General features: G+C 50.7%; 2 protein-coding genes across 9 annotated transcripts; both read right to left on the reverse strand.

Annotated features, from left to right (window-relative positions):
- Positions 1-1744: 1744 nt before the first annotated feature.
- LOC124671206 (cold-responsive protein kinase 1-like) lies at positions 1745-3678 on the reverse strand. Its single transcript, XM_047207615.1, has 6 exons — positions 3534-3678; positions 3251-3393; positions 2960-3173; positions 2642-2909; positions 2398-2548; positions 1745-2299 (listed from the first exon to the last, which is right to left on the reverse strand). Exons 1-6 carry the CDS (start codon positions 3676-3678, stop codon positions 1940-1942), a joined length of 1281 nt encoding a protein of 426 aa, XP_047063571.1. The 3' UTR covers positions 1745-1939.
- An 11244-nt stretch (positions 3679-14922) lies between these two features.
- On the reverse strand, positions 14923-22136 carry LOC124675909. Of its 8 annotated transcripts, XR_006993459.1 has the most exons (9): positions 21884-22136; positions 21076-21115; positions 20917-20978; positions 20342-20436; positions 19982-20052; positions 19432-19889; positions 15645-15712; positions 15456-15560; positions 14923-15353 (listed from the first exon to the last, which is right to left on the reverse strand). XR_006993459.1 is itself a non-coding variant. In XM_047211983.1 (8 exons), exons 1-7 carry the CDS (start codon positions 22119-22121, stop codon positions 15690-15692), a joined length of 987 nt encoding a protein of 328 aa, XP_047067939.1. In that variant the 5' UTR covers positions 22122-22136; the 3' UTR covers positions 14923-15560; positions 15645-15689. The 8 variants fall into 8 exon arrangements, 6 of the variants coding, with proteins under 6 accessions (XP_047067939.1, XP_047067940.1, XP_047067941.1 ...); XR_006993460.1 differs by lacking the exon at positions 19432-19889 and having other exon boundaries at positions 21884-22133; XM_047211983.1 differs by having other exon boundaries at positions 14923-15560.
- Positions 22137-25056: the final 2920 nt, after the last annotated feature.

Consider the following 25056-nt stretch of genomic DNA (forward strand, 5'->3'; position numbering starts at 1 on the left):
TCAAGCCTTTTCTATGCGGTGAAAGTTCAACTTTAATATTGTAGTACATTTAAATTTAATTTGTTTATCGAGTTAGTGTCTCGGTGGCAATCAAGTGAATCTATGAGGTGAAAAAGAAACTTTAAGTTTTGTAGATGGAAGTATAAGACATAAGAAAATGACACAACTCTTGAACACTTTCAAATTAAAAAATACAACTCTTGATGTAAAAGAGAGTTTATCATTTTTAGAGGGTGAAAAGTAATGCCTTCACTCAAATCTTTTTGTCTGAGGCATATACCAAAATTATAAAACTCCTGGACACTTTCAAATTAAGGAACACTTTGGACATGGTAATTTTGTCCTAAGAAAATCTTGAGAGTTTACCATTTTTAGAGGATGAAAAGTAATGCATTCACTCAAATATTTATGTCTCACGCATGTGCCAAAATTATATAGCTCTTGAACAATTTCAAATTAGGGAACACTTTGGACATGATAATGTTGTCCTAAAAAAATCTTGAGAGTTTAATACTTTTAGAGCGTGAAATGTAATGCAGAAAACCAAACTTGTTGAGTAATTGCACAATCTAATTTATTTGTTTATGGAGGTTAAAGTATCGGTGGCAAACTCGTTATTTCCATGGGGGATGAACGGTCGGTGGGCACGATCCACGTGACAACGGCTCGACCAATTAGGACGTAGCAGCCAAAATGAGGACAGGTCTAGACTTTTATAAGAGTTTGTGACTAAGAGAGAGAGCAAAACTGGGTACAAACAATGCCATTAACTATTATAAGTGGCGACAAGTTTGTGGCGAAAAGCACAAACAATGAATTTTAAGAGGCTAATTTGTTCTAGTGTTGCTCTGCCAACATCCAAGCTTCCTTTCCCAAGCGGCTTTCTGCTGGGTTTTATTTCAAGTACGTATCTTAATTTTTATAATGGATAGGTACTCATTTTGTTTCGAATACAAGAAAAAATCACTAAAAAGGTTGACTGAGCTTTAAGCTAGCTCTTTGGTTGATGGCGCCACCCCTCACGTGACGTTGTTTTCCTCCTCTAGCGTAACCCTGCAACCACAACACGTTTGCCATCCTTCCCGCCCGAGGCCGGAGCGCTACCACGTACCATGCCACCCTGCCCTATCCCGAGCTCCTCCTCCACCGGTCCACCCAGCCCTGGGTCCACCATCATCCCAACCATCCCTCTAAGTTCGGCGCCTTCCCAATCTGTGCCAGCACACCCCCACCTCCTCGTTGAGTTTCTTGCTTGGCGACAGCGGCTCCGAGTCGCTCTAGTCCTCGTCGTCACCATCGCCGACTTGTGTTCTGTCGCGGTGCCACCTCTCTCTCCATGTCTTGTCAGTGTGCCGCGAGGAAGAAGAAATGGCCATACAGATAGGGATAAGGAGGGAATGCATGAATATTGGCGTTCTGATTCAACGGTGAACGTGCCCATCGAGGGGGTTGTTCGGCTGACCGAGAGCTAGAAAAAGAAGGGTGTGACTGTTTCTCAGTTGATTGAGAACGAATTTCGTTCTCACTTAGATGATGTCATCAAATTTCAATTGCAAATTATTTTACAACTCATGACTAGCATGAATTAAGATGTAAATTAAATAGTATAAGAGTTAACTCAGCACGAGGTTAGTTCTCAACTAGTTGAGAACTAGCAAATCCCGAAAAAGAATGAAGTCATGTTTGGGCGAAGAAAAATATACCATCTCCGATTATTCTCTTGATCAACCTTGCAAAATGATAATACCACTCACACCACGTCACACATTTTATTTCATCAGAAGCAAAGCAGCACACTAAGCTGCATGCATTGGTACATAAACTGTTGTTTCGTCTCAAAACTGTTAATATCTACAGGATAGCCAGGCAAAACGCAGCACCAGAATGCTATATTTTGCCCTGAGAGCTAGGACGGCAGCAGTGCACCGGTGATCGTGGATCATTTTCCGAAGCTCATGTCGTAGGGCCTGTCGACAGCGGGAGACGGCGTCATCATCCAGTAGGACACCGGCGACCTCATCATCTCCATGGTGGAGGTGTCGGCGTCCTTGTTGTCCCGGTTGAGGTTCTTCCTGTCGAGGAACGCCGGCTTGACCGGCGGCGGGATGGTCTGGTCGGTCTTCATGGTGAGCATCCGCACGGCCTCCGACATGGCCGGCCTGGACTCCGGGTAGGGCTGCACGCAGAGCAACGCGATCTGGCACACCTGCATCACCTCCTTCTCCTCGAACCCCTCGCCGGCCTGCACCTTGGCGTCCACGAGCTCCAGGATCTTGTTCTGCTCGTACAGCCTCCAGGCCTGAGTACAAAAGTTCAGAGCAGAGAACGATTCTTCAGTCCGTGTTTGTGTCGTCGAGCTGGATCGATATTCAGACAGGGACAGGTTAATTTACGAACGTGTTCGGGCAGGTACTGCATCTCGTTGGGGAGGGTGAGGTCGGTGTTCTTCAGGCTGCTGATGATCTCGAGCACCAGCACGCCGAAGCTGTACGTGTCGGCCTTCACCGTCAGCTCGCCTCTGATGGCGTACTCCGGCGCCGTGTACCCCCTTGTTAGGACAAGCACAAGAATTAATACCGTGTACTTTCGTCGTCAGGCGATCGGAATTCAGTTGACGGCGACATCACTAGCCCTAGCTTACAGCGTGCCGGCGAAGGCGGTGCTGAGATACGCCTGGTCCTCCGGGAAGAACCGGGCGAGGCCGAAGTCGCTGATCTTGGGCTGGAACTTGTCGTCCAGGAGGATGTTGCTGGCCTTGATGTCTCGGTGGACGATGCGCAGGTTGGACTCCTCGTGCAGGTACTGCAGCCCGCGCGCGATGCCAACGATGATCTGGTGCCTGGTGCGCCAGTTCAGGAACGGCAGCCCATCACCCCCTGCGCAAGTTTCTCTTTGAGATGTGCTACTGGCTCTAGTTTAGGCATACGTAGTTCTGAACGGTGAGGAATGTTGGTCTTACCGAAGAGGATCTTGTCGAGGCTCTTGTTCTTCATGTACTCGTAGACGAGCAGGCGCTGCGTGCCCTCGGAGCAGCAGCCGACGAGGCGGACGAGGTTCTTGTGCTGAATGCTGGTGATCATGTTCACCTCCACGAAGAACTCCGACTCGCCCTGCCCGGACTTGCCCACGCTCAGCTGCTTCACCGCCACTTTCTTCCCACAGTCCAGCTTCCCCTGAAGATCCACCAAAGCGCCATAAGAATTCACAAACTGGTGAGTATCTTCTGATGTTTCAGGCATAGTTTTTTTACCAGATAAACTGGCCCAAACCCTCCTCTCCCGAGCTGGTTCTTCTGGTGGAAATCCCTGGTGGCCCTCTTGAGCGCCGCGTAGTCGAAGTAGGTGATGGTGCGCAGGTTGCCGCTCATGTTGCCGCTGAAGTATTCGGGCAGCTCTGTTAAGTTTGTGCAGAAACAGAAATTGCGCTTAGGTCTCACGAGAGATGGCTGGTAAAGTACATCTGAAATTGTGTTTGTACTTTGTCTGCAACTGCATGCGCTGAGAAATCGAGAATAATGGTAATACGCTGCTCACCTGAAGGGCATCTCCTCGGCCTGAGCAGCCTCCTCATGATGCCCGGCCCAAGGAACTTCCAGCAGACGCCGAGCAGGATGATGATTACTACGAGGAGGGCGATGATCAGGGCCAGGAAGACGGCGCCGGTAGTTGACCCTGCCATTGCTGCCGTCGGCCTGTTTCTGCATATACATGTTCAGGCATGCAACGACAGTGTCAGAATTTGAACTTGACCCACCTAACGCTAACAGAATGTCATGGTGAAATCCAATTAAAAAAATGTCATGGTGAAGAAAATCCATTCACGGGCATCTAACCTGAAGTTGCAAGGACAGGTAAATCACAAACTGACGTTTATCATTCGACTCGAGGTTGGCCTTACAAGATTCAGATAATGTTACTACGATAAGACACATCCTAGCGGAGCTAGTTCTCTGTGAGCAGCGAGCAGAGTAGGCCGCACATACCTGGGAGTTCAGACCCTTGGAGAACGCCGACGACCAGTCGCCCTTGCCACACACTTGCCGATCGCCTCCTCCGGAGCACCAGCATGGACGCGCGTGCCCCTCTGCTCCGCGCAAGCCGTGAGCGTTCGAAAACGACGACTAAGCTAAGCTAATCTGGCGGGCGGGCGAGAAGCCGGAGGTGTCCAATGGCAAGGTGAAGGCGCAGTTTATCGGTGCCCCCGAGGGAGCGCGCGTGTCCCATCCGACTCCTGGCATACAGACACTGCCGGCCGCGCTAGCTAGCAGCTAACGAGAGAGCAGTCGAGCTGGGGACAGGAGGCGATGCGTCATGCATAGACTAGTCGAGCTGGGACATGAGGCGATGCATGCGCGTCTGGGCGACAGCGACCGGCGTTGCTCGTTAGATAATTGCCGGGGTCCGGATTGACTAGTTTGTTAATGGCCTGGGGAGTGTTTACCACGGACCGACGGCGAAGAGGACGAGGAGCTGTCGTTGGAATTGATCGGCCGGTGCCCGACGCCGGAGGGGTCTTGTCCGTACGACCGTGCTGCGTGGCGCGGTGACGGGTGGGCGTCCTCCGACGGGGTTAGCCGGAATGGGGAATTTTGCAGCAGTGTCACAGGTCGTCATGGCGGCGAGCGAGCGGCGCAGACAGTATTCGGCGGGGTCTTAGGGCATCTCCAACGGGGCGACCCATCCCGCGCCCGCGCGTCCGGATGGGTCCAGCCGGACAAAAACCCGGCCCAACGCGGGGACGCACCGCAAAAGCGGACGGCCGCGGCGTCCGGAACGAGCGCAAACCCGGCCCAATCCGGGCAGGGTTTGCGTGGCCGCGGATGGCACGCGGCGTCCTCGCGTGTCCGTCCTGTCCGCGTGGCCGGCCCACTGTCGGTGCCCGGTCCCATTAAATGTGGATCGGGGAAGGGACCTGTCCCTATCCAGTCCCCACTTTCCACTCCGGCCGCACGCGCAAGCTCGAAGCTTCCGCGCCGCCATGGCCCCGAAGCGCGAGTTCTCGCCATCCGCCAACGGCCACGAGGCCGGCAGCAGCCGGCCAGTCGCGCCGGCGCCGTTCGCCATGGGGCCGCCGGCGACGCCCGAACGCGACCGGATCTACGTCACCGTAGCGGTGGCGCGGATGTTCCGGGACGCCGGCGTCCCAATGCCGTGGGGGACGTGCACCTCCCCACGGCCGGCACCCGAGCCCGGATCGGGTTCCGGTGCCGCCCATCCCGGCGTCGAGCCGCGCCCGCTACGCCGAGATCCGGAGGCGCCGCGCTCGGCCGGCCGGCGGACCTCCGGCAGGACCCCGCGTGCGGCGACGCAAGTCCCAACTCGGGACTTGTGATTCGAGGTGGAGCACGATGCGCGGCGGCGCACGTGCTTCACATCCGCGGCGGCCGCGGCCTCGCGCGCAGCCGAGCACGGCTCGCTAGGCGGGCTGGCCGCCGCCCGGCGGCCTCTACATCAACGAGCCCGCGCCCCAGCCCCGGCCCCCGGCCGCGGCCGCAGCCGCAGCCCCGGGAGGAGGAGAACGACCCGGAGGCTGCGGGCGGCGCTCGCGGCGTCCCGCGAGCAGCGAGGACCTCGACGAGCTGGCCAAATGGCCGCTCCTCGCCGAGACGCTGCGCACCTCCGCGCCGGAGGAGGCGGCCGGAAGGCCCGGGAGGACGCCCGGGCGGACGCGTGGGCCTTCCTCCAGCCGGCGCGCCGTCGGGAGGAGGCCGCTACGCGTCGGCGGCGCTCCGGGAGGAGGAGCGCCGGGCCGCGCGCCCGGCGGAGGAGGAGCCGCCCGGCCACGCAGGCGGAGGAGCAGCTCCGACGGGAGTCCGCGCGGAGGGCACGGCTGCGCAGGCCGGCGAGCCCGCCGAACGCGCACTCCGCCTCGGGAAAGGGCGCGGTGGGACCCACGGCCGGAGTCCCCGGTGCCCTCCGGCGTGTCGAGCCGAACAGCGCGTCGCCGCCGGGCGGCGTCGTCGTCATCGACGCCGACGATGACGAGTACTACTCGGGGGTAGTACTCGCCGGCGGCCACCGCGAGCTCGCAAACCCTGGCTAGGGTTTGCTTTTTTTTTAGTTTAAAGCCATATATGGCTTTCTTTTGTGTAAAATTTGCCCAAAATAGGGCTAAGTTTAATGACCAACTAGTTTAAATTTATGTTTTGTTCTTTTCCTTTTTTATTTTCATTTCTGTTTTATTTTATTACAAATGCGCTGCGTCCGCGCGTTGGGCGCAGCCTGCGACCCAAACGGACACGCGGACGCGGGCCGCTGTCCGGGTGTCCGTTCGGCCACGCAAACGGCCCAAAACGGACGACCCAGCGCGTCCGTTTGGGTCGCGCGGTTGGAGATGCCCTTAGTGACGGCTGGAACGGCCGCGCGTGGTTGATGGCGATGGCGGATTGCTAGGACAGAGCAAAAGCCCACTCTCAGTTTCAAGGTTTCACCTTTCGTTTGTTGTTTCTTTCTTAATTTTCAACAAAGAAATAATATCGATATCAAGAATCAAGTTCAAGCAACTATATCCGGTCTGTACAAAGACACAACATCCAGAGCTAGCTGAGACATCAGTTCCATTAATGAAAATAGATCGTCACTGAATTTTAGAGGTTCTCGAACAGAAAAAGAAAAAGAAAAAAAAACGAGCAATCCATGCCGTGCACCAAACCAGCACGTCAACATCAAAGCATATACCCCTACCAAGCATTACGAATTCTCCAGGACACCAACACAAGCAAGATATCTGAACCGCGCGCGTAGCTTCACTTGCAGAATGTAGAAAGGTAGAATTGGATGGGATAGGTCACAATGGTGCCTTCCGTGTAATCTCATATATATAGGCAAATACAAGGTATACAATAACTACCATAATGGCCTCAATCTCCTATGAACGGAAGGCTCAAGATATGGTGTTAAATACTATTGATATTCGGTTAATGACACCGATATCCTAGAGATATTCGGTGGCCTAACACTCCCCGCGATCGCAGCGGGAGACTGACGGACGTTGAGACTGGACCGAAAATCCAGAAACAATGGCGACGCAAGTCCCTTGGTGAATATATCAGCAAATTGGCGCGATGATGGTACGTGGAGAACACGCACTTGACCAAGTGCCACTCGATCTCGAACGAAATGTAGATCAATCTCGATGTGCTTGGTGCGCTGATGCTGAACCGGATTTGTAGACATGTAGACGGCGCTAACATTGTCACAAAATACGACGGTGGCCCGAGGGAGAGGTCGATGAAGTTCCGTCAAGAGTTGGCGGAGCCAAGTAGACTCGGCGACGGCGTTGGCGACGGCACGATACTCCGCTTCAGCGCTGGAGCGGGAGACGGTATGTTGGCGCTTGGAGGACCAAGACACCAAGTTGTCGCCGAGGAAGACGCAGTAGCCCGAAGTAGAACGCCGTGTGTCGGGGCAGCCAGCCCAATCCGCATCCGTGTACGTGATCATCGAATCAGCGACAGATGGTATGAGCTGAAGGCCATGGCCGAGGGTGCCCTTGACATAGCGAAGAACACGCTTGATCAACGCGAGATGCTGGTCTCGCGGATCGTGCATGTGAAGACAGATTTGCTGCACGGCGTATGCGATGTCGGGACGTGTGAACGTCAAGTACTGTAAAGCACCGGCAAGGCTGCGATACTCCGTAGGATCGGCGACGGGAGAGCCAGCGGTAGAGGCGAGCTTGGGCGCGGTGTCGATGGGGGTCGATGAGGACGTGCACGCTGTCATGCCAGCGCGATCCAGAATCTCAGCAGCGTACTTCTGTTGGGAGAGGAACATCCCAGAGGAAGTACGGGTGACCGCGATGCCGAGGAAGTAGTGGAGATCCCCCATGTCCGTCATGGCGAACTCGGAGTTGAGAGCCGTGATGATGCGCTGAAGAAGGGGCGTCGAGGAGCCCGTGAGAATGATGTCGTCGACGTATAGAAGCAGGTAGGCCGTGCCGAGTGTGCTGTGGAGCACGAAGAGGGAGGTGTCGGACTTGGAGCAAGTGAAGCCGATGGTCCCGACGAAGGAGGCGAAGCGCTGGTACCACGCGCGCGGAGCCTGCTTCAAACCATAGAGGGAGCGGTTGAGACGGCAGACATGGTTCGGGCGGGTGGCGTCGATGAAGCCCGTAGGCTGTCGACGATAGACGGTCTCGGACAACGTTCCATGAAGGAAGGCGTTCTTGACGTCGAGCTGGCGGATGCCCCAGTTGAGGGAGAGCGCGATGGAGAGGATGACGCGGATCGTAGCCGGTTTGACAACCGGACTGAAGGTCTCGTCGAAGTCGATGCCGGGAGCCTGGGAGAAGCCACGAAGAACCCAACGTGCCTTGTACCGATCAAGGGAGCCGTCGGGGTTGAGCTTGTGGCGAAAAACCCATTTGCCGGTGACGATGTTGGCCTTGGAGGGAGGATGCACGAGATCCCACGTGTTGTTGGACATGAGTGCACCGTATTCGGCCTGCATAGCATCGAGCCAGTTGGAGTCCTTGAGAGCTGTCCGAACCGTTTTAGGGATCGGAGACAGGACACCGGTGGCCGTGGTGTTGAGGTTGAGGCGCTCTCGTGGTCTGATGACCTTGCCGGCCTGGCGCCGTGTCACCATCTGAGGAACGACAGGTGGTGGCGAGGGAGAGCGTGGCGACGTGGCCGATGGAGAGCTCGGTGGAGAGGACTCCGTGGAGGGCGTGGCCGAGATGGTCGGAGAGCGTGCAGGAGTCGCAGTCGAGGGCGAGGACGACGCTGCGGGCGAGGCCGAGGGCGACGCCGCGGGTGAGGCTGCCGCGGCAGAGTAGCGGGGCGCGGCAGGCTGCCGAGGGACCGCGGTAGGCTGCCGGGGAGCCACGGCAGGGGTCGGCACCACACGCTGCCGAGAGCGCGCAGGTGGCGGGACGGGGATGAATGTGTCGCTGTCATCATCCGCAGGGGCCGCAATATGTTCCTGGAGGAAATCATAAGAGTGTGTGACGTTCGTTTGAGCGAACGGAAAGTTAGTCTCATCAAAGACGACATGCCGAGATATGATGATACGGCGAGTCGCTATTTCCATGCATCGGTAGCCCTTGTGATTAGGCGCATAGCCAAGAAAGATGCATGGTGTAGAGCGAGGAGATAACTTATGCGGCATGGTGGATGCAATATTGGGATAACATAGACATCCAAAAACCCGAAGGTTGGAGTAGGAGGGAGGGGTAGAGTAGAGAGCCGCGAAGGGGCAGGAAGCGGAGATCGCGGTGGTAGGGAGACGGTTTAGAAGGTATGTGGCAGCATGTAAAGATTCGACCCAAAACTTAGGCGGCATGGAGGCTTGGAATAGAAGTGTGCGAACGATGTCATTTACCGTGCGAATAACTCGTTCGGCCTTGCCGTTTTGTTGGGACGTGTAGGGGCAGGAAAAGCGCACGTGGATGCCGTGAGTGGACGCAAGATCATGAAGAGATCTGTTGTCGAATTCCTTGCCATTATCACACTGTATCTGTTGCAGAGTTAGTGCAAACTGAGTTTGTACATACGTACGAAAGTTAGAGAGAACACCAAAGGTTTCAGATTTGCGTCGTAGTGGAAAAGTCCATAAAAAATGAGTAAAATCATCCAATATGACTAAGAAATATTTATAACTCGGACATGCTTTCAACCGGAGAGGTCCAGAGATCACAGTGTACAAGTTCAAAAGGACGCAAAGTACGACTAGTAGAATCTGAAAATGGTAAACGAATGTGTCGACCAAGTTGACACGCATGACATAGACTGGACCCCTTTATTTCTTTGTGACAAGGTAGCGATGACGCGAGGCGGCGGAGCGAGTCGTGTCCTGGGTGACCGAGGCGGCGGTGCCAAAGGGTGGGGGCGTCGGTGGAGGCGATCAAGGCGTGGAGAGCGACACCGGGGGCGGAGTACGGGTAGAGGTCACCCGAACTATTGCACCTGAGAATTACCGCCTTGGTATAGAGGTCCTTCACAGAGAAACCAGCAGGGTCAAATTCAACGGAGACACAATTATCACAAGTGAATTGTCTAACAGATATTAGATTTTTGATGATACTAGGAGTAACTAGAACATTTTGGAGATGAAGTGGACGGTTAAGAAAAGATGAACGAAGAGATGCATAGCCGGAGGAGGTGACAGGGAGAGAGGAACCATCACCAACGACTACGCTAGAAAAAGGAGCACGAGAGTTAAGATTTTTGAGGATACCGGCATCCGATGACATGTGAGCAGAGGCGCCTGTGTCCATGACCCACTCAGTAGGAGGGGGCTGAAGGCTCATGGCGTTGAGCTGGTTGATGAGGGCAGTGGCGTCCCATGATGGAGCGGTTGGGGCAGGGGCGTAGCCGTACGGTGCGGGTGTTGCAGGGGCGTAGCCGTACGGGGCAGCGGTGTTGTAGTAGCCGTACGGGGCGGGCGCCGCTGCCTGCGGGGACGCCATGAAGCCGTGCGCCGCGGGACGAGGAGATGCCGCGCCGGGACGCGGTCCGAGGATGCCCGTGCCCATGGGGTACATGTAGATGGACCCCGTCCACGGGTTGTACGGCGTGGGAGCGGCTGGTGCACCGCCAGGTGCTGCAGGGGCGCCGTTGACCTTCCTTTTCTTGCCCTTGGGGCGGCCGCCATTCGGGTTGAACGGCGGTGGTGCAGGGGCCGGGGGGCCGTAAGCCGGAGGGGGGCCGTAGCCCGGTGGCGGAGGCCGGGGAGGTGCAGGGCCACGATACCCAGGGGCGCCGCCACCGCCAGTGTTGGTGTAGAGGGCTGCAGGGGCCGAGGCGCGGTTGCCGTGGTGCGGCTTGAGCTCCTGGAGGAGGAGCATGTTGCGCGGCTCGGAGGAAGGAGGGGAACGGGGTCAGCGGCGGGACGAGCGCGGCGATGTGGTCGTAGTCGGAGTCGAGACCCTTGAGGACGTTCCAGACGAGGGCATCATCGGCGACGGGGGCGCCGACATCACCGAGGGCGTCGGCCACGGTTTTCTGCTCGAGGCAGTAGGCCGTGATAGACTTACCCTCCTGCTCGATGTTGCGGAATTTCTGGCCGAGATAGCCAGCCCGGGCCTGCGGTTGTCGCGGAAGAGGGCGACGATGCGGCTGCCAGATGGAGTAGGCCGTGGTGGGGCTCTCCATCACCATGTCGGTGATCTCGGGCGTGACGGAGCCGTAGAGCCAGCGCAGAACGGTGGCGTCCATGCGCAGCCACTCGTCGTCATCGGCGGGCGGCGTGGCCGTGGTGAGGTGGTCGGCGAGGGCGTATGTGGTGACGGCGATCTGCACCATGGTGTTCCAGCGGGTGAAGTTTGACGCCTTGAGGTCGAGGGTGACGGGGATGAGCGCCTTGACGCTCTGGATGTTGGTGGCCTGGGCCCAAAGAGCGGCGAAGGGAGAGGCGCCGGCGTCGGACATGGTGGGGGAGGAGGGGTGGCGGCGCAGGGGAGGAACCCTAGCGCGGCGGCGGTAGTAGAGGAGGGCGGCGGAAGCTGAGGTTTGTTTGGCTGATACCATGTAGAAAGGTAGAATTGGATGGGATAGGTCACAATGGTGCCTTCCGTGTAATCTCATATATATAGGCAAATACAAGGTATACAATAACTACCATAATGGCCTCAATCTCCTATGAACGGAAGGCTCAAGATATGGTGTTAAATACTATTGATATTCGGTTAATGACACCGATATCCTAGAGATATTCGGTGGCCTAACACAGAAACTACGGGAGCAAACCCACTTGGTATCCGTTTTTAGTCAAATCGTTGCATGTCATCGAGGTTTACATGTTTTCGATGGAGTTCTTTACGTCTCACCTTCGACATCTTAGGCGCATATGTACGCAGCAAGCTTCTTGAAACACCCTTCTGCAGTCCAGACCAAATATACAGTCATCGGCAAAAAAAAGAAACTATGTTGGTATCTTCCAGATCAACTAACAAATTACAACTACTCCAATTGCTACCATACTACTTCCTCTATTCTGAAACTGAACTAACCACATTGTTCAGTTCATCGAGAGAAGTTGGTACATTGCTGAAACCGGTATCTACAATTGCCCTTCTAAAGCCTAAATCATCGAAAGCCCTCAGATTGCTCATCTTCATCTACCCGACGACCCGATGATGTGAGCACACAGATTTGATGGTATGTCGAATTTGTGCTACCTTCGAGCTCAGTATATTGTATCGTCGGGTTCTTGCTGCGTGACGCTAAGTTTAGCGCATGCGCATTATGCATAGGATAGGTGACACCGTCGTATAGATTGGCGAAGACCTCCCTGCTAGTAGTGGAATTGGTTGTGTGGTGAAGCTCCCGGAGTGGCTATCTTGAGATAGATCGGTTTCCGTGACCGACCCAAAAGTCAACCCACCGAATAGATCAGTGAGTTTTCCGCTGTCAGCGGGCTTGGTGATGCCTGGTGGCGAGACATCCTCATCGCCTGACTCAACGGATGACGCTGATGATCTCGAATAATCAGGCTCGGCCGCTAGCGGTTCTAAAAAAATCGGTGCCGAAAATCGATGCGATCATTCTTTCCCAACGAGAAAGTGGAAGCTCCCGAACGTCATCTCCATTGCTTCTTCCAAGTTGGCATATGCATGCAAACGGGCGGGAGGGTGAGGAACAAAATCGTGCCGATGATGATGATGATGATGACGGTGCCATCGGGATCAGGACCTTGCTGCCTCCAATCACCATAGACGACACCAATTGACGAGAGATTAACTCATCAATGCCTACAAGTTGTAGACTTAGATTTTCGTAAAAAGTAGAGGGCAAATAGATCTCGAAGGTTGTCAGATGAACAAAGACCTCCAACTCAACAAAACACGGTGGCTAGGGTTCACAATGATTCGATCCTTATTTCGACCCCGACTTCCCCTTTATATAGGAGGCGAAGGCGAGGTTTTTCCGTGTCGTACAAGTACAAGTTATCGGGCCGCGCTAGGCCTTTCCCTATGTTGGTAAAAGTTTCCTATAATAACTCTATTTTCCTAATCCGAACATCTTCAACCTTCTAGGCCTTCAAATCTTCGAGTACATGGGCCTTGTACGTCAATAATAAACCAGGGGTATCTATGCAACATGCCCCTTAGGCATACCTATGTCAGATATAGTCCTCCTAACTCCAAAATATGAAGGTTTCCTTATGGAGATAAACATTCCACCCCAACATAATTGCAGAGTTACACTTGAGAACCTTCCTGCTAGTGTTAACAAACATTCTTTATCAATTCATGCTCATGGACTGCAGGACCTGATTTGCCAACCTTGGCTAGCAAAAGATTTTGCAGTGATGTTTGGATATAATTAAACATATTGCAAAAGTGTAAGATACAGTCCCCCTACCTCAAAATATGAATGTTTCCTTATGGAGATAAACATTTCACCCCAACATAACGGCCCTCTCTACAAAGTGTGCAGAAGCTGAATAAACAACTTCAACACACAGCTTCATCGCCTGCATCTTCCAAGCAAGCAGTGCTACATCTTGGACAATAAACTACGTCGACCATTGCATCAAGAGTTCTCTGAAGAAGCAATGCTTCCCAACGTTCAAACTCGTCCACCCCCAGCAGTCTTTGCAATATACTGGGAGGAACAGAGGTTCCACATTTTGTATCCGGACACTGCAACTTCACTACAGTTCCTTCCTTGACATGCATTTTGCAATATGTTTGCATGCATTTCTGGCAAATGGAATGATGACATGGTAGTTTAATGAAATCGATAACTGATGAAGCAATGATTTAGACTCAGAACAGGGACAAAATTCAAATAACAAGGATTAACAAATGTAAATGGAAAACATAAAGGTTGTACATGCATCATGAAGACCACATTACCATGATTCTGAAGTTCAATTTTTCTACAAAGAAGACAGTTTCACTCAGAACAAGGACTCACTGACTGTTGAATTGTTGTCTCAAAATAAGAAACTCTAACATGGCATCTATATATGAGATTACTATATCGTGTCTCATTTTTTCTGTCAAAAAGAGGGAATACTTTGGGAACTAAACTGCACTTCGCAAAGACATGAGCAGTCTTAATGGGTGCTGCTTGGACCTGGTGATTCTTATGAGGCTATAAACATTCTTCCAGAAAGTAAGGCAGGCAGTTGGTTCACTCCTCTGACATACATACAATCTCTTTTGATTCCAGGAGCTTCTATACATGGTTACGCAGTTTTATTTCCAGCTGTCATGGGGTTTCGCGGTCTGCTGGACGACATTGCGGTGTTCATCGCCGCCTACGCCCAGGTACGTCTCCGCTGCCCTGGTCCGTCAATGTCACTCGACACCCCGCCATGTTATAGTGATGTGTTACGGATCCACGTGCCATGTTAGGTCAGAACTCAGGAGATACATGGACATCTTTTTGGCAGTATGGGTGTTTCCTGAATGACTGTAACCTTGTGCTGCCCAACTCCATTGCAGCTCAGCTGCGTTTGCGTTGTTGCAAGTTGCAACCAGCTAGTTTCAATGCTTCCATATGCCGTAGTTGCTTCTGCAGCTTGTTAATTGTATTTTGTAAGTGTTTTGCGCCCCAGGTACATACAAATCTCCCAATCCTGAATATCAGTCCATATTTCAGGTGCTGCACCAGAATGATTGAATGATGCTCGTGGAGAACTTTCAGCTCCTGTGATCAGTTGATGAGACACTGGCACCTTTCTCCTGGAACCACCTGGCATCTCAAAGTGCCAGAATAGAAGGCAAAATGCTGACGAATTGATAAGGATGTTCAGCAATCAGCATGCACAGAAAGAAGAAATGCCCGCGTTTCAACTTCTAATCAACCCTCCTGAAAAGAGTCAGCCAAATGCTTCCAGTCACAGAAATAGCACAGCCAGCGCTACAGGAGTCAGGTTCATACACTAACCAGACACACAGAATTAGCCTTCATTTAACACTACCTCCAGAACCTTTTTACATGCATAGCACAGTACACCAGCTCCTAGCTATCTCCAAAACGGCTTATATTGTGGAAGGAGTAGAATATACGCTTTTGTTCCTCCTCGTTCTGGCAAAAAGGTAGTAAAGATACTGGCTCTATTACACTGAACCGAGATGGCGACACAACGCTTTTACAGCAACCGCTACCAATACAGAGCCGACAAAATATAGCAGGTACAACTGCACCGGTAATCGGCGATTCAGGACCAGCGCCTGCTGCTTCTTCTTTTTTTTGTTCTTGTTCTTCTTCTGAGCCTCCCCGGAGTTATTCGGGTTGGATCTCCCTGCTTGCTTCTGTCCATCGGATCTAACCTTTCCATGGCATGGCTTGTCAGTGTCCAAATACTAGTACTGGTTCTTCTCGTTTGAGGCAGACACTTGCGAGCATCATCTGTACTCTTCTTGGCATATCTTTCAGCGGTACAAATTCCAAGATACTGAAATGATGGAGAAAGGTACAAAAAGGACGAGATCAGCTGATGCTTCTTTTGATTTTTTTTTAAGGTAAGAGACAAAATTTTCATTTCTAGAACTAGTACTGGTCTAGAGCTCCAAGCAAAACAACGATTTGACTCTTCATGGCTTCGGCTGTTGATGGATCCCTCATAGGCGACTCCCGCAACTCATCAAAATTATCCGACGCTCTAGGAAACAAGGGCAGCATTATATTCCCACAAATAAAACGCATTTGATAAAAGTTTTTCTCATACTTATATATACACACATACCGTAAGTAGAAATCTACACACTTGGAAGCAGCTTCGCCTTGACCATTATAGGAAGCATATTTTAGCACCTGTACCAATTTGTTTCTTATTAGGATTTAGGTTGCTAGACAGCTCATAATTTGAAACGTAAATATGCTAGCAAGAGCTGTATTTCTGTCTAGATTGAATAGTGACCTTGTATATAAAAACAGTGTATTTATGTATCAATTCGAAATTCAAGTCAATCCTAATTTTTTTTTGTTTGTTCACAATACATTTTGTTTTTTCCTTCAAGTGATAACACCAACCAAATAACTCAACCAACCTTCACCTCTACGTGTCACCCACACGCGCATGCAAAAGAACCAGCAGTCACGCGCACATGTTTGCGAAGAAGGGACTGCTTTTCCCCAATCATCCAAAATCCCTAACCCCACTCCTTCCAACCGGCAAGGGCACAGGTCCAATGGGTGCCATCGACGATGGAGACGCGCTCGTCCCCGCCATCGCTTCCTCCAAGATTGCCGCGCCTCCATCTCCCTCTGCAGTGCAGACCAACCCTACCCCTTGACCTTCAATGCCATCCGTGGTTGCTCCGTACGATGAGTGCACCAAAATCGACCCCCCAACGAGGGTTGCTTGTCTTAATCCTTCATCTTTTTTCCCGTGACGCATGCATGCTATATCATAGAGATTCATTTGTTTTCTTGTTTTATTCCCATGAAACAAATGGTGAACCCAGAATGTACTGGTACTATAATACGTGTTTTCTTCTTGATTTCAGTAGATCCATTTCCTCCACCATGTTTTTTCTTCTTGATTTCAGTAGATCCATTTCCCCACCATGTTCTAGTTTTTTCCAACTGCATTTAATCTTACACGCTATAGATCGGAACGAATCTATTCAAAATATTTATAACATGTAAACCCCTTCCTTACATACATATTTTCAAATTATATTAAGTTTATCATATGCTCTCCATGATTTTCTAACGTTCAAAATGCGATGATAAATTTTTTTGACATTTTTCTCTTATCCCGTACACATTTGTCAAATTGCAAAGTAGGTGATTAGAACAACTTGAACAAGAAGCATCGATATTCTTCTTGCTGTTATATGCAATTTTTTGTCATTCTGCAAAGTAGGTGATTAGAACAACTTGAAGAAGAAGCACATCGATGTTCTTCTTCCTGTTTTGTTGTTATATGACAAAAAATTGTGTATAACAGCAAAAATACCGATGCTTCTTGTTCAAGTTGTGCAGAATGACAAAAAATTGCATATAACAACAAATCAGGAAGAAGAATATCGATGCTTCTTGTTCAAGTTGTTCTAATCGCCTACTTTGCAATTTGACAAATGTGTAGGGGATAAGGGAAAAATGTCAAAAAGATTCATCATCGTTTGACCGTTACAAAATCATGGAGAGCATATGATAAACTTAATACAATTTGGAAATATGTATGTAAGGAAAGGATTTACACGTTACAAATATTTTGAATAGATTCATCCTGATTTATAGCTACAACATCCACTCGGGATTAATAAAGCGTAAGATTAAGATTAATTGCAGTTGAAAAAAACCAGAACATGGTGGGAAAATGGATCTACCAAAATCAAGAAGAAAAATATGATGGGGAAATGGATCTACTGAAATGAAGAAAAAAACACGAACCATATTACCAATACATTCTAGATCCGACATTTGTCACACGGAAAAAAAGATGAAAACAAATGAATCTCTATGATATAGCATGCATGCGTGACAGGGAAAAAAAGATGAAAGTTTAAGACAAGAAAACCTCGTTGGGGGTCGATTTTGGTGCACTCGTCGTAGGGAGCAACCACGGGCGGCATTGAAGGTCAAGGGGCAGGTTGGCCTGCACTGTCGAGGGAGATGGAGGCGAGGCAGTCTTGGAGAAAGCGATAGCGGGGACGAGTGCGTTTCTGTCGTCGATGGCACCCATCGAACCTGTGCCCTTGCCGGTTGAAAGGGTCATCACCAGAATGGTGAGAGGAAGGAGTGGGGTTAGGGATTTTCGATGATTGGGGAAAAGCAGAGGACTGGTGCCATACCCCTCCCTCGCAAACACGTGTGCGTGACTGCTTCTCCCGCATGCGCGTGTGGGTGACACGTAGAGGTGGAGGTTGGTTGAGTTATTTAGTTGGTGTTATCACTTGAGGGGAAAACAAAATGTATTATGAATAAACAAAAAAATAATTAGGATTGACTTGACTTTCAAATTGATACATAAATACACTGTTTTTATATACAAGGTCACTATCTTCAATCTAGACAGAATTAAATATGTAAGTGTTGCATCCGGAAGTGGATACTATACAGCAGATATTGTGATTCCATCTGCCATCACCATAGTAGATGTTCACCGCCTGGGAGAACTTTTCCAGGTAAGCAATTGGGTCATGTGTTCCGTCATATTCCTCGTAGTTCCTGGCCCGCACAGCTTGTGGAACCTCCACATCTACCAAGTTCCCGGGAGAGGGCTCGACATCCCCCGATGAGCAATGGTCCAGGGTTGTACATCCCTTCGTCTGAACTACCACAGTCGTGGAAACCCCCCTCGCTGCGCCATTCCTGGTGATCACGGCGCCTATCTCGACGTCGTGCTATGTCCGCATCGTGTCCCTCAAGGTTACGTCCACGCTAAACCCTACTCCCTAAACCCTAATCCCTAAAACTCTAAACCTGTGTAAATAATCCTTTCAGAAACACATCCATGGCAAACCCCTCCTCTCTATTGGGCTGGCTCTCACGACACTACCAGCTGCCCCTCTTCGTCCTCTTACATGTCATTGTCGTCCATATCCTCAACATCTCCTTCGTCCTCTGAGATGTACGCCACCTCTGTTGACACGGTCGTCGGAACGCATTCTGTGGCGTTGAGTTCATTGGGAATTCGCCGCGGAACACGTTCCGGTGAAGTCTGTGTCCATCGCGGCGCTGCGCGAGGAGGCTAGAAAAGAAGCATAAAATCTGGTTTCTCAAAAGGAGAAGTTGATGTATGTTTTCAAAGAGACCAAAGAGGTGCAAACGACATGCTCCCCTCGCTCCCATGATGCCCGCGCTTGGATGTGCTCCACCTTAACGGGCAGATACTGAAGATGAGCTCCACTAGCGAGAGCCTATTGGCAACAGCAAGAACCGCCGCGAACAGATAGCGGCTTGCCGCTTCCGATGGTGGCCTCCATCTCCAAGTCTGGAAGTTCTTCCGACACCACGACCAAGGGTTATCTCCAAGGGGAGTGCGTTACGCTCGGCCGAGATGCACGCTTGCCAGCTCCCGGCGGCGGTGGAGTGGGAGTTGTCGCAGCTCGAGGGGCGGCACGGGCAGCGAGCGGAACCGCAAGCGCAGCATCGGCTCGCTGGGATCGGCGAGCAGGTACTGCAGAAGATCTGGGCGTCCAAGTAGCCGATCAAGAACCTGCCTGCAAACCACAACGCTTCCCAAGACGCCGGGATTTTGGGAGGAGGAGGCTGCCGGATTTTGGGAGGAGGAGGCGCCCGGATGATGGGACAAGCGCCTTGCCAATGTCAATGATCAGGACAAGCACCCAGCTGCGGCTCGATCTGGTCCAGCTAAACCATGCCAACGTGGTACAGCAAGAAGCCTTATGTGGCAGCCAGCACCTTCTGGAATAAGGATCATTCTCTAACCACACAGCCGAGACCATGTGCAACATCCGTTCTAGAATAAGATTTGGTTCCTAAAAATATATTCCATGTATAATATAGGGATAGGGATTAAGACACGGCCTTTCTCACGATTAAGGGAGATGATGGCATACCAGTGAATACGAGCGATGCCAGAAATAAGACAATGAGAATCAGCAACCTGACATCCCAAACCATCATGGCTCTTCGTTCTTTCCTGTCACATGCCCCGTTGTCTTGATACTTCTCCACTCGAGAGTTACTGGGCTTGGAAGTCTCTTTCTGCCACTTGTCAGATTCATTATCCGGCTTCTCGCAGGTTTCCGATAGTTCTCCTCTTTTTCCTTCTCTAGGTGTCCCTTCTTCTGGTATCAGTGTCGGTGGCACGATTTGCAATATACTGGACGAATCAAGCAAATACAAGATTAGCATAACATAAAACGAATGACTCCTAATTAGTAAGTTGGAACAATGTTTCCCATACTTGTCTAGAGCTTGAAGGACATCCCAGATTTTGAACCTGATGGCATCAACAGATCCGGACAGATCACATGGTGATTCATGTAGTGCCAAGTCGAAATCATCCAAGGCTCTAGGAAACAACGGACACTCTGGTCAGAGAATATAAACCTAGTAAGTTAGTTTTTCACCAACAAGCTGCTCCAGATTTCCACATCTCTATACCTTAAGCAAAAGTTCACGGCTTTGGATGCAGCTTCACCTTGACCATTACAGAAGGAAGCACATTTTACCATCTGCACCAAGATTTCTTAGGATTCAGTCAAGTTGAGAGTTTATAATTACAAAATCTGCAGCAATTGCTTTATAAATACGTTAAACAAAGTCTGGATGCAACTATGCATAGTCTGGTCACAAATTAGAGAATTCAAAGCTTGTCAAAACATGTGTACATAGTTTGAACTTTGAAGAAATAAAAACAGACAAAGTTCACCTCGAAGGCTTATATTAGCAAAAAAAGAACAAAGATGCACCTTGTAACATTAAGCCCTGGACTTAAATCTGTGAGACAAGAACAGAACTTACTGATTCGATATTGGAACGAAGAGATGATACTGGAGAAAGCTGAAGTAGCGATCTACAGGTGTTGTAAGTTGACCTCTCAATTTCCAAGACTTGATCTGCAAGGGACCATACAGATGTGAATCATGGCAGCCAATTTGCAACATGTATCTGCAGCAGCTAATAATGTTTTCCTAATACTTCACAGGCTGCTCTTGCTTAACATTTTAGACGAGAAAGTTAAAGACACACAAATGAAGGGTGAAATTTGCAACATGTATCTGCAGCAGCTAATAATGTTTTCCTAATACTTCACAGGCTGCTCTTGCTTAACATTTGAGACGAGAAAGTTAAAGAACACACAAATGAAGGGTGAAATTGCATATAGTTGCAAGCATAGTATGCTTGACTTGAGCAACCATTTAGTGTCATGTTGCGCACTAAATTGAGAAGATATTGGCAAATGGTGTTAATGAAATTAATTGTAGGTCAACAGTCTAAACATGCACTTGGTGAATGTTGCACAACTGCACTTGCACATGTGGCGCATAACCAAGACAAATAAAGAACATATATCAAGAAGTCGACTTATTAGTTACCGAGTTCTCGAAGCCAGTCTAGAGTCCACACCACTTCCACCAGACATTGCTTCGAACTCAACCTGGCAACAGGCATCCAACAGAAGCAGCAGAAATAAAACATCATGCAAATCAAAAATCAAAACTGGAACAGGTAAGGGTAGCAATGTTTTGAATTACCGCTTAAAACACTCGTTTACTGGATTACCCATGCCTGCCCCTGCAAAAAATTGGACAAACAAACTGTTAAATAAAAGCGACAGAAGAAATATGTATAACTTCTCAATGCACACCACACTGGTAAAAAGTGTCCGAGAGATCAACACGGTTGGAACACGAGACATGGCATAAAGGACAGGCAATGTGATGCCGAAAAGTCATTGGCTCTGGCAGATTGGTGTTACACGAGGCTGTTGCAGTGGACTTGGTGATAGTTTTGGTAGTTCGTGCTGAACAAGTCACTTGAGGTTGTCTATTTGTTGATAGTTAGATGCTTTAATTTGGTTCATGGAACAGATTCGAAAACAATTAGTTATTTTTTCCTGTTTGGTTAGAGGAATGGGTGAGTCGAATCATAAATAATCTCATGATCCACCTTGACTATCCGTCGACGATATCAACTGCTATTTCACTATGCATACTTGCATCTGACAAGAAGATGAAAGACAAACACAATTGAGTTACAGGATATGTGATGCGTGTTTCATGTACCCCCAAGCTGCCTGCATGCATGAGAGAGGTCGCTATAGAGAGGGTCCATGCTGATGGCACTTTTTTTAGTATTGGCTGCGGCCTCATGTGCATTGCTAATGCATCAAAATGTATGAATCAATGAACAATAGCTAAGGTTAATGAACAGAAACAGTCGCCAATACTGATACCGTGAAATGTTTTCCTATGCACATCTAACCAACAGACAATCAAGAATTCAGAAGCTAGCATTGTTGGTCAAATTACATGGGGATAAATATAATGAAGAAAGAATCACCTGGGGCCATGTTGAGGTACTTGGGGAAGACGCATGGACGGTACATTGTAACGAGACTGTACACTTGAGCAGAAAAGGGGGACATTGCTTCCACAGCCGCACGTTTCATGTCAATTGCGATGGCCCAGGCAGTGTCTTTTTTACCATTCACCTTGGCCATCATGTAAAAAACATCGTCATTGTGTACGCTCGGGACCGGGGTATGGAAAATCAGTCTCTTCAATTCCGGCCGCTGCATCTCATCGTTCCGTAGCACAGGTAATAAATCAGAATAGCTTTGGTCAACCGAGATATTAGCAACATCAACTGTGGAGCAGCGGCGCCAGCTGTTCCAAGAGATCTTCCTACTCCACATGGTGGCTCTCCAAGCTTGACCGCTGGTCCTGATAACAGGGTCGTCGAATTCTACGTGGATGAACTTGATGAGATCGTCATAGCAGGCGACATTGCAATAATACTCATCGGGGTAGTGCGGGATGCCGTTGTTGTCCATGAAGCGAACCCTCGACTCGGGGAAATGGATAAACCTGATGACGGGGTGCTCGTCGAAGAGGTCCTGGAGAAGGAGTATACCGCTCGCGAGATCAACCCAGCCCAGCGAGTCTCCTCCGACCGCGATCTGCTTGGACAAGCCATGATGGCCGCACAATGACTTGTCAGACTCTGATAGGTGCTGCAACGACACCCTGCTCCTCCTCCAAGACCGCGTTTCGGATGAGAAGACTGAGGCATGGAACCGCCAACCATCATCTTGGGATGTCCACCTGCGGTCGAGGAAGGCCACGTCGAAGCTGCCGCCGCCACGGGGCAAGAGGGCGTATGGGTGGTTTGTGAAGGGTCCGATGTTGGGGTCCGGGAGCAGTTGCAGCGATTGGTCCCCTGCAGGGCCGGCTGTGTAGACGAAGTGGTCGGTGGTGCCCCGGACCGTGACGGTGAAGAGGATGAAGGCGGCCTCGGCGCAGACGAGCCAGGGTGGATCCGTTTTGTCGGCGAAGTGGGACTCGTCGAGGCCGGGGCAGTTGACGCTCAGGTAGGAGACGGCCGGCGGGTGGACGAGCCAGAAGGACGCCTCGACTGTATGGCCCTCGCTCGTCTCGCACTGGGCGGTGGTCGCGTTCCGGTGCTTCGAGGTGAGCAGCGCGCTGCCGAGTATGGCCCGGTCGGGGAACCCGGAGCGCGGGGAGGTTGATCCGGCGGACATGAGGGTGGAAGGGTGGAAGGAGATGGTGGAGGGTGCCATGGATCTGATTACCGAGGTCGACGCAGGGCAAAATTTGGGGGACAGATTGCCCTTCGGAGGAGCGACTCGGCAGGCGCCACGCCGGTGCGACGCGGGTCGCTCGGGTGGGGGTGGGGGAGAGTGGCAATGGGTAGGGTTCCTCCGGATTTTACTTGCCGCCGGCCCTGTCAGAGATACCATGTGTTCGTCGGAGAGAGATCAAGTGACATGCACCTTTTGCATGTTACTATGTGACATGCGGCCAAAATCTGAATTTAAACATCGCGAAAAAATCTGAAAAAAATCATGCATGTTCACAACACATATTGAGGTAACCCCTAAAAATTTCAGATCAAAATTCGAAACATACATCGAGAAACAAAAAAGAGAAATCTGTCATGAATATTTCCCGAATTCAAATCTGAGTTTTTCTGTACACTATTCACATCTGAGTTTCACTTTTTTGTTTCTCGATGTATGTTTCGAATTTTGATCTGAAATTTTTAGGGGTTATCTCAATATGTATTGTGAACATGCATGATTTTTTTCAATTTTTTTCGCAATGTTTAAATTCGGATTTTGGCCGCATGTCACATGGTGACATGCAAAAGGTGCATGTCACTTGATCTCTATCCGTGTTCGTCCCGCTATTACTCCTAGAAAGAGCCTTGGGCAACCCGGCCAACCAAGGGCTCTGGAGGGGGGATTTAATCCTGGCCGTTCGTCTGCCCTTGAACAGCAATTTTTCACTCCCGCTTGTCACCAGGGCTGTCCGATGCTGTTAGTTCTTTTTCACTCGTTTATGTCCCAGCGCGTCTATGACGCGTGGGATCGGCAAAGCGCGGGTCCAGTGGTCGTGGGCAGCTAGCCACAGTCATTCGCGGTCACCTTTCTTCTCCCACCTGGGCACTCAAAACCTAGATCGGGAGCACACCCGCTCCCCAATCCCCGCATCCCTTCTCCTCCCCAATCCCCACATCTCCTACTTCCGGCCAATCGCTCGCCGGAACCTCCCCGTACGCAGGTCCCCGCCCCCAAGCTCTGACCGCCGTCGCTCTAGCCGCCTCGTGCTTCTCTCTGTCGAGCAGCAGTGACGGTTGCGGTCGAGCGAACTCCAGCTCCAGCAGGGGCGGCCGTGAGCGGGCGGGCACATCGAGCTTCGTCTCGGGTGGGCGCGACGAGCTCCGTCTCCGGTAAGGGGAGGCCGCGGAAAGCTCGAGCAGGGGCGGCCGTAGGCGGGCAGGCGAGCTCTAGCTCTAGCGAGCGCGGAGAGCTCCGGCTCCGGCAAGGGACGGCTGGGCTCCGGCAAGGGTCGGGCGCGGCGACCTCGGACAGGGGCGGGCGCAGACGAGCTCCAGCTGCAGCGGGGAGCTTCACATCCCAACATGTACCAGGTAAAATCCTAATCCTAACTCATGTATTTCCCGATCTGGCAGTGATGGCCATGACCTGATGTAGACTGAAGAATGATAATGATGACTCCGTCAGGCAGGTGAGCTCCTGCATCCTCTCTCAGTCTACCCTTGATTCTGTTGCTGGTAATGTGTTATGTGTTTGTGGGCTACCGCCACTACTCGTGCTGCTAGATGTGTGTGCTGCTGGTTGAACATGTCTTTAGTGTCGATGTGTGTTGCTGGTTCTGCTGCTGCCAAGCTTGGCTACTGCTTGTTGCTTCTCCCAGAGTCTGTTGATAAATTTATAGCAGGTGTATATGTTTGTTTGGGATAGTATTCTTTGAAAGTAAGGTACTATGATTTGGGGGTGTAGGCATTATTTACTCTAGCGCTACCATTTAGTAAATGCTTTAGGTGTAGAGTTTTGGTGGCATTCCAATTTCTGCATAAAGTGATACTTCTGCAAGAGAATGGTACACCTACAGATCTTGAATGCATGGTTAAAACTATTTTGTTGAGTAGCTTATGTACCACAATAGTTGGTCAGATGGAAGCTAGGG

The sequence above is a fragment of the Lolium rigidum genome, chromosome 7, assembly GCF_022539505.1.
Source record: "Lolium rigidum isolate FL_2022 chromosome 7, APGP_CSIRO_Lrig_0.1, whole genome shotgun sequence".
NCBI lineage: Eukaryota > Viridiplantae > Streptophyta > Magnoliopsida > Poales > Poaceae > Lolium > Lolium rigidum.

Coding starts and splice junctions, on each gene's coding strand:
- LOC124671206 (XM_047207615.1), bottom strand. CDS start 3,678: ATGGCAGGGTCAACTACCGGCGCCGTCTTCCTGGCCCTGATCATCGCC. Junction 2,549..2,641: donor ACCGCCTTCGCCGGCACGCT/GTAAGCTAGGGC, acceptor TGTCCTAACAAG/GGGGTACACGGCGCCGGAGT. Junction 2,300..2,397: donor TGCAGTACCTGCCCGAACAC/GTTCGTAAATTA, acceptor TTTTGTACTCAG/GCCTGGAGGCTGTACGAGCA.
- LOC124675909 (XM_047211982.1), bottom strand. CDS start 22,121: ATGCAGCGGCCGGAATTGAAGAGACTGATTTTCCATACCCCGGTCCCG. Junction 20,437..20,916: donor AGACTGGCTTCGAGAACTCG/GTAACTAATAAG, acceptor GGTCCCTTGCAG/ATCAAGTCTTGGAAATTGAG. Junction 20,053..20,341: donor TTCGTTCCAATATCGAATCA/GTAAGTTCTGTT, acceptor ATCTTGGTGCAG/ATGGTAAAATGTGCTTCCTT.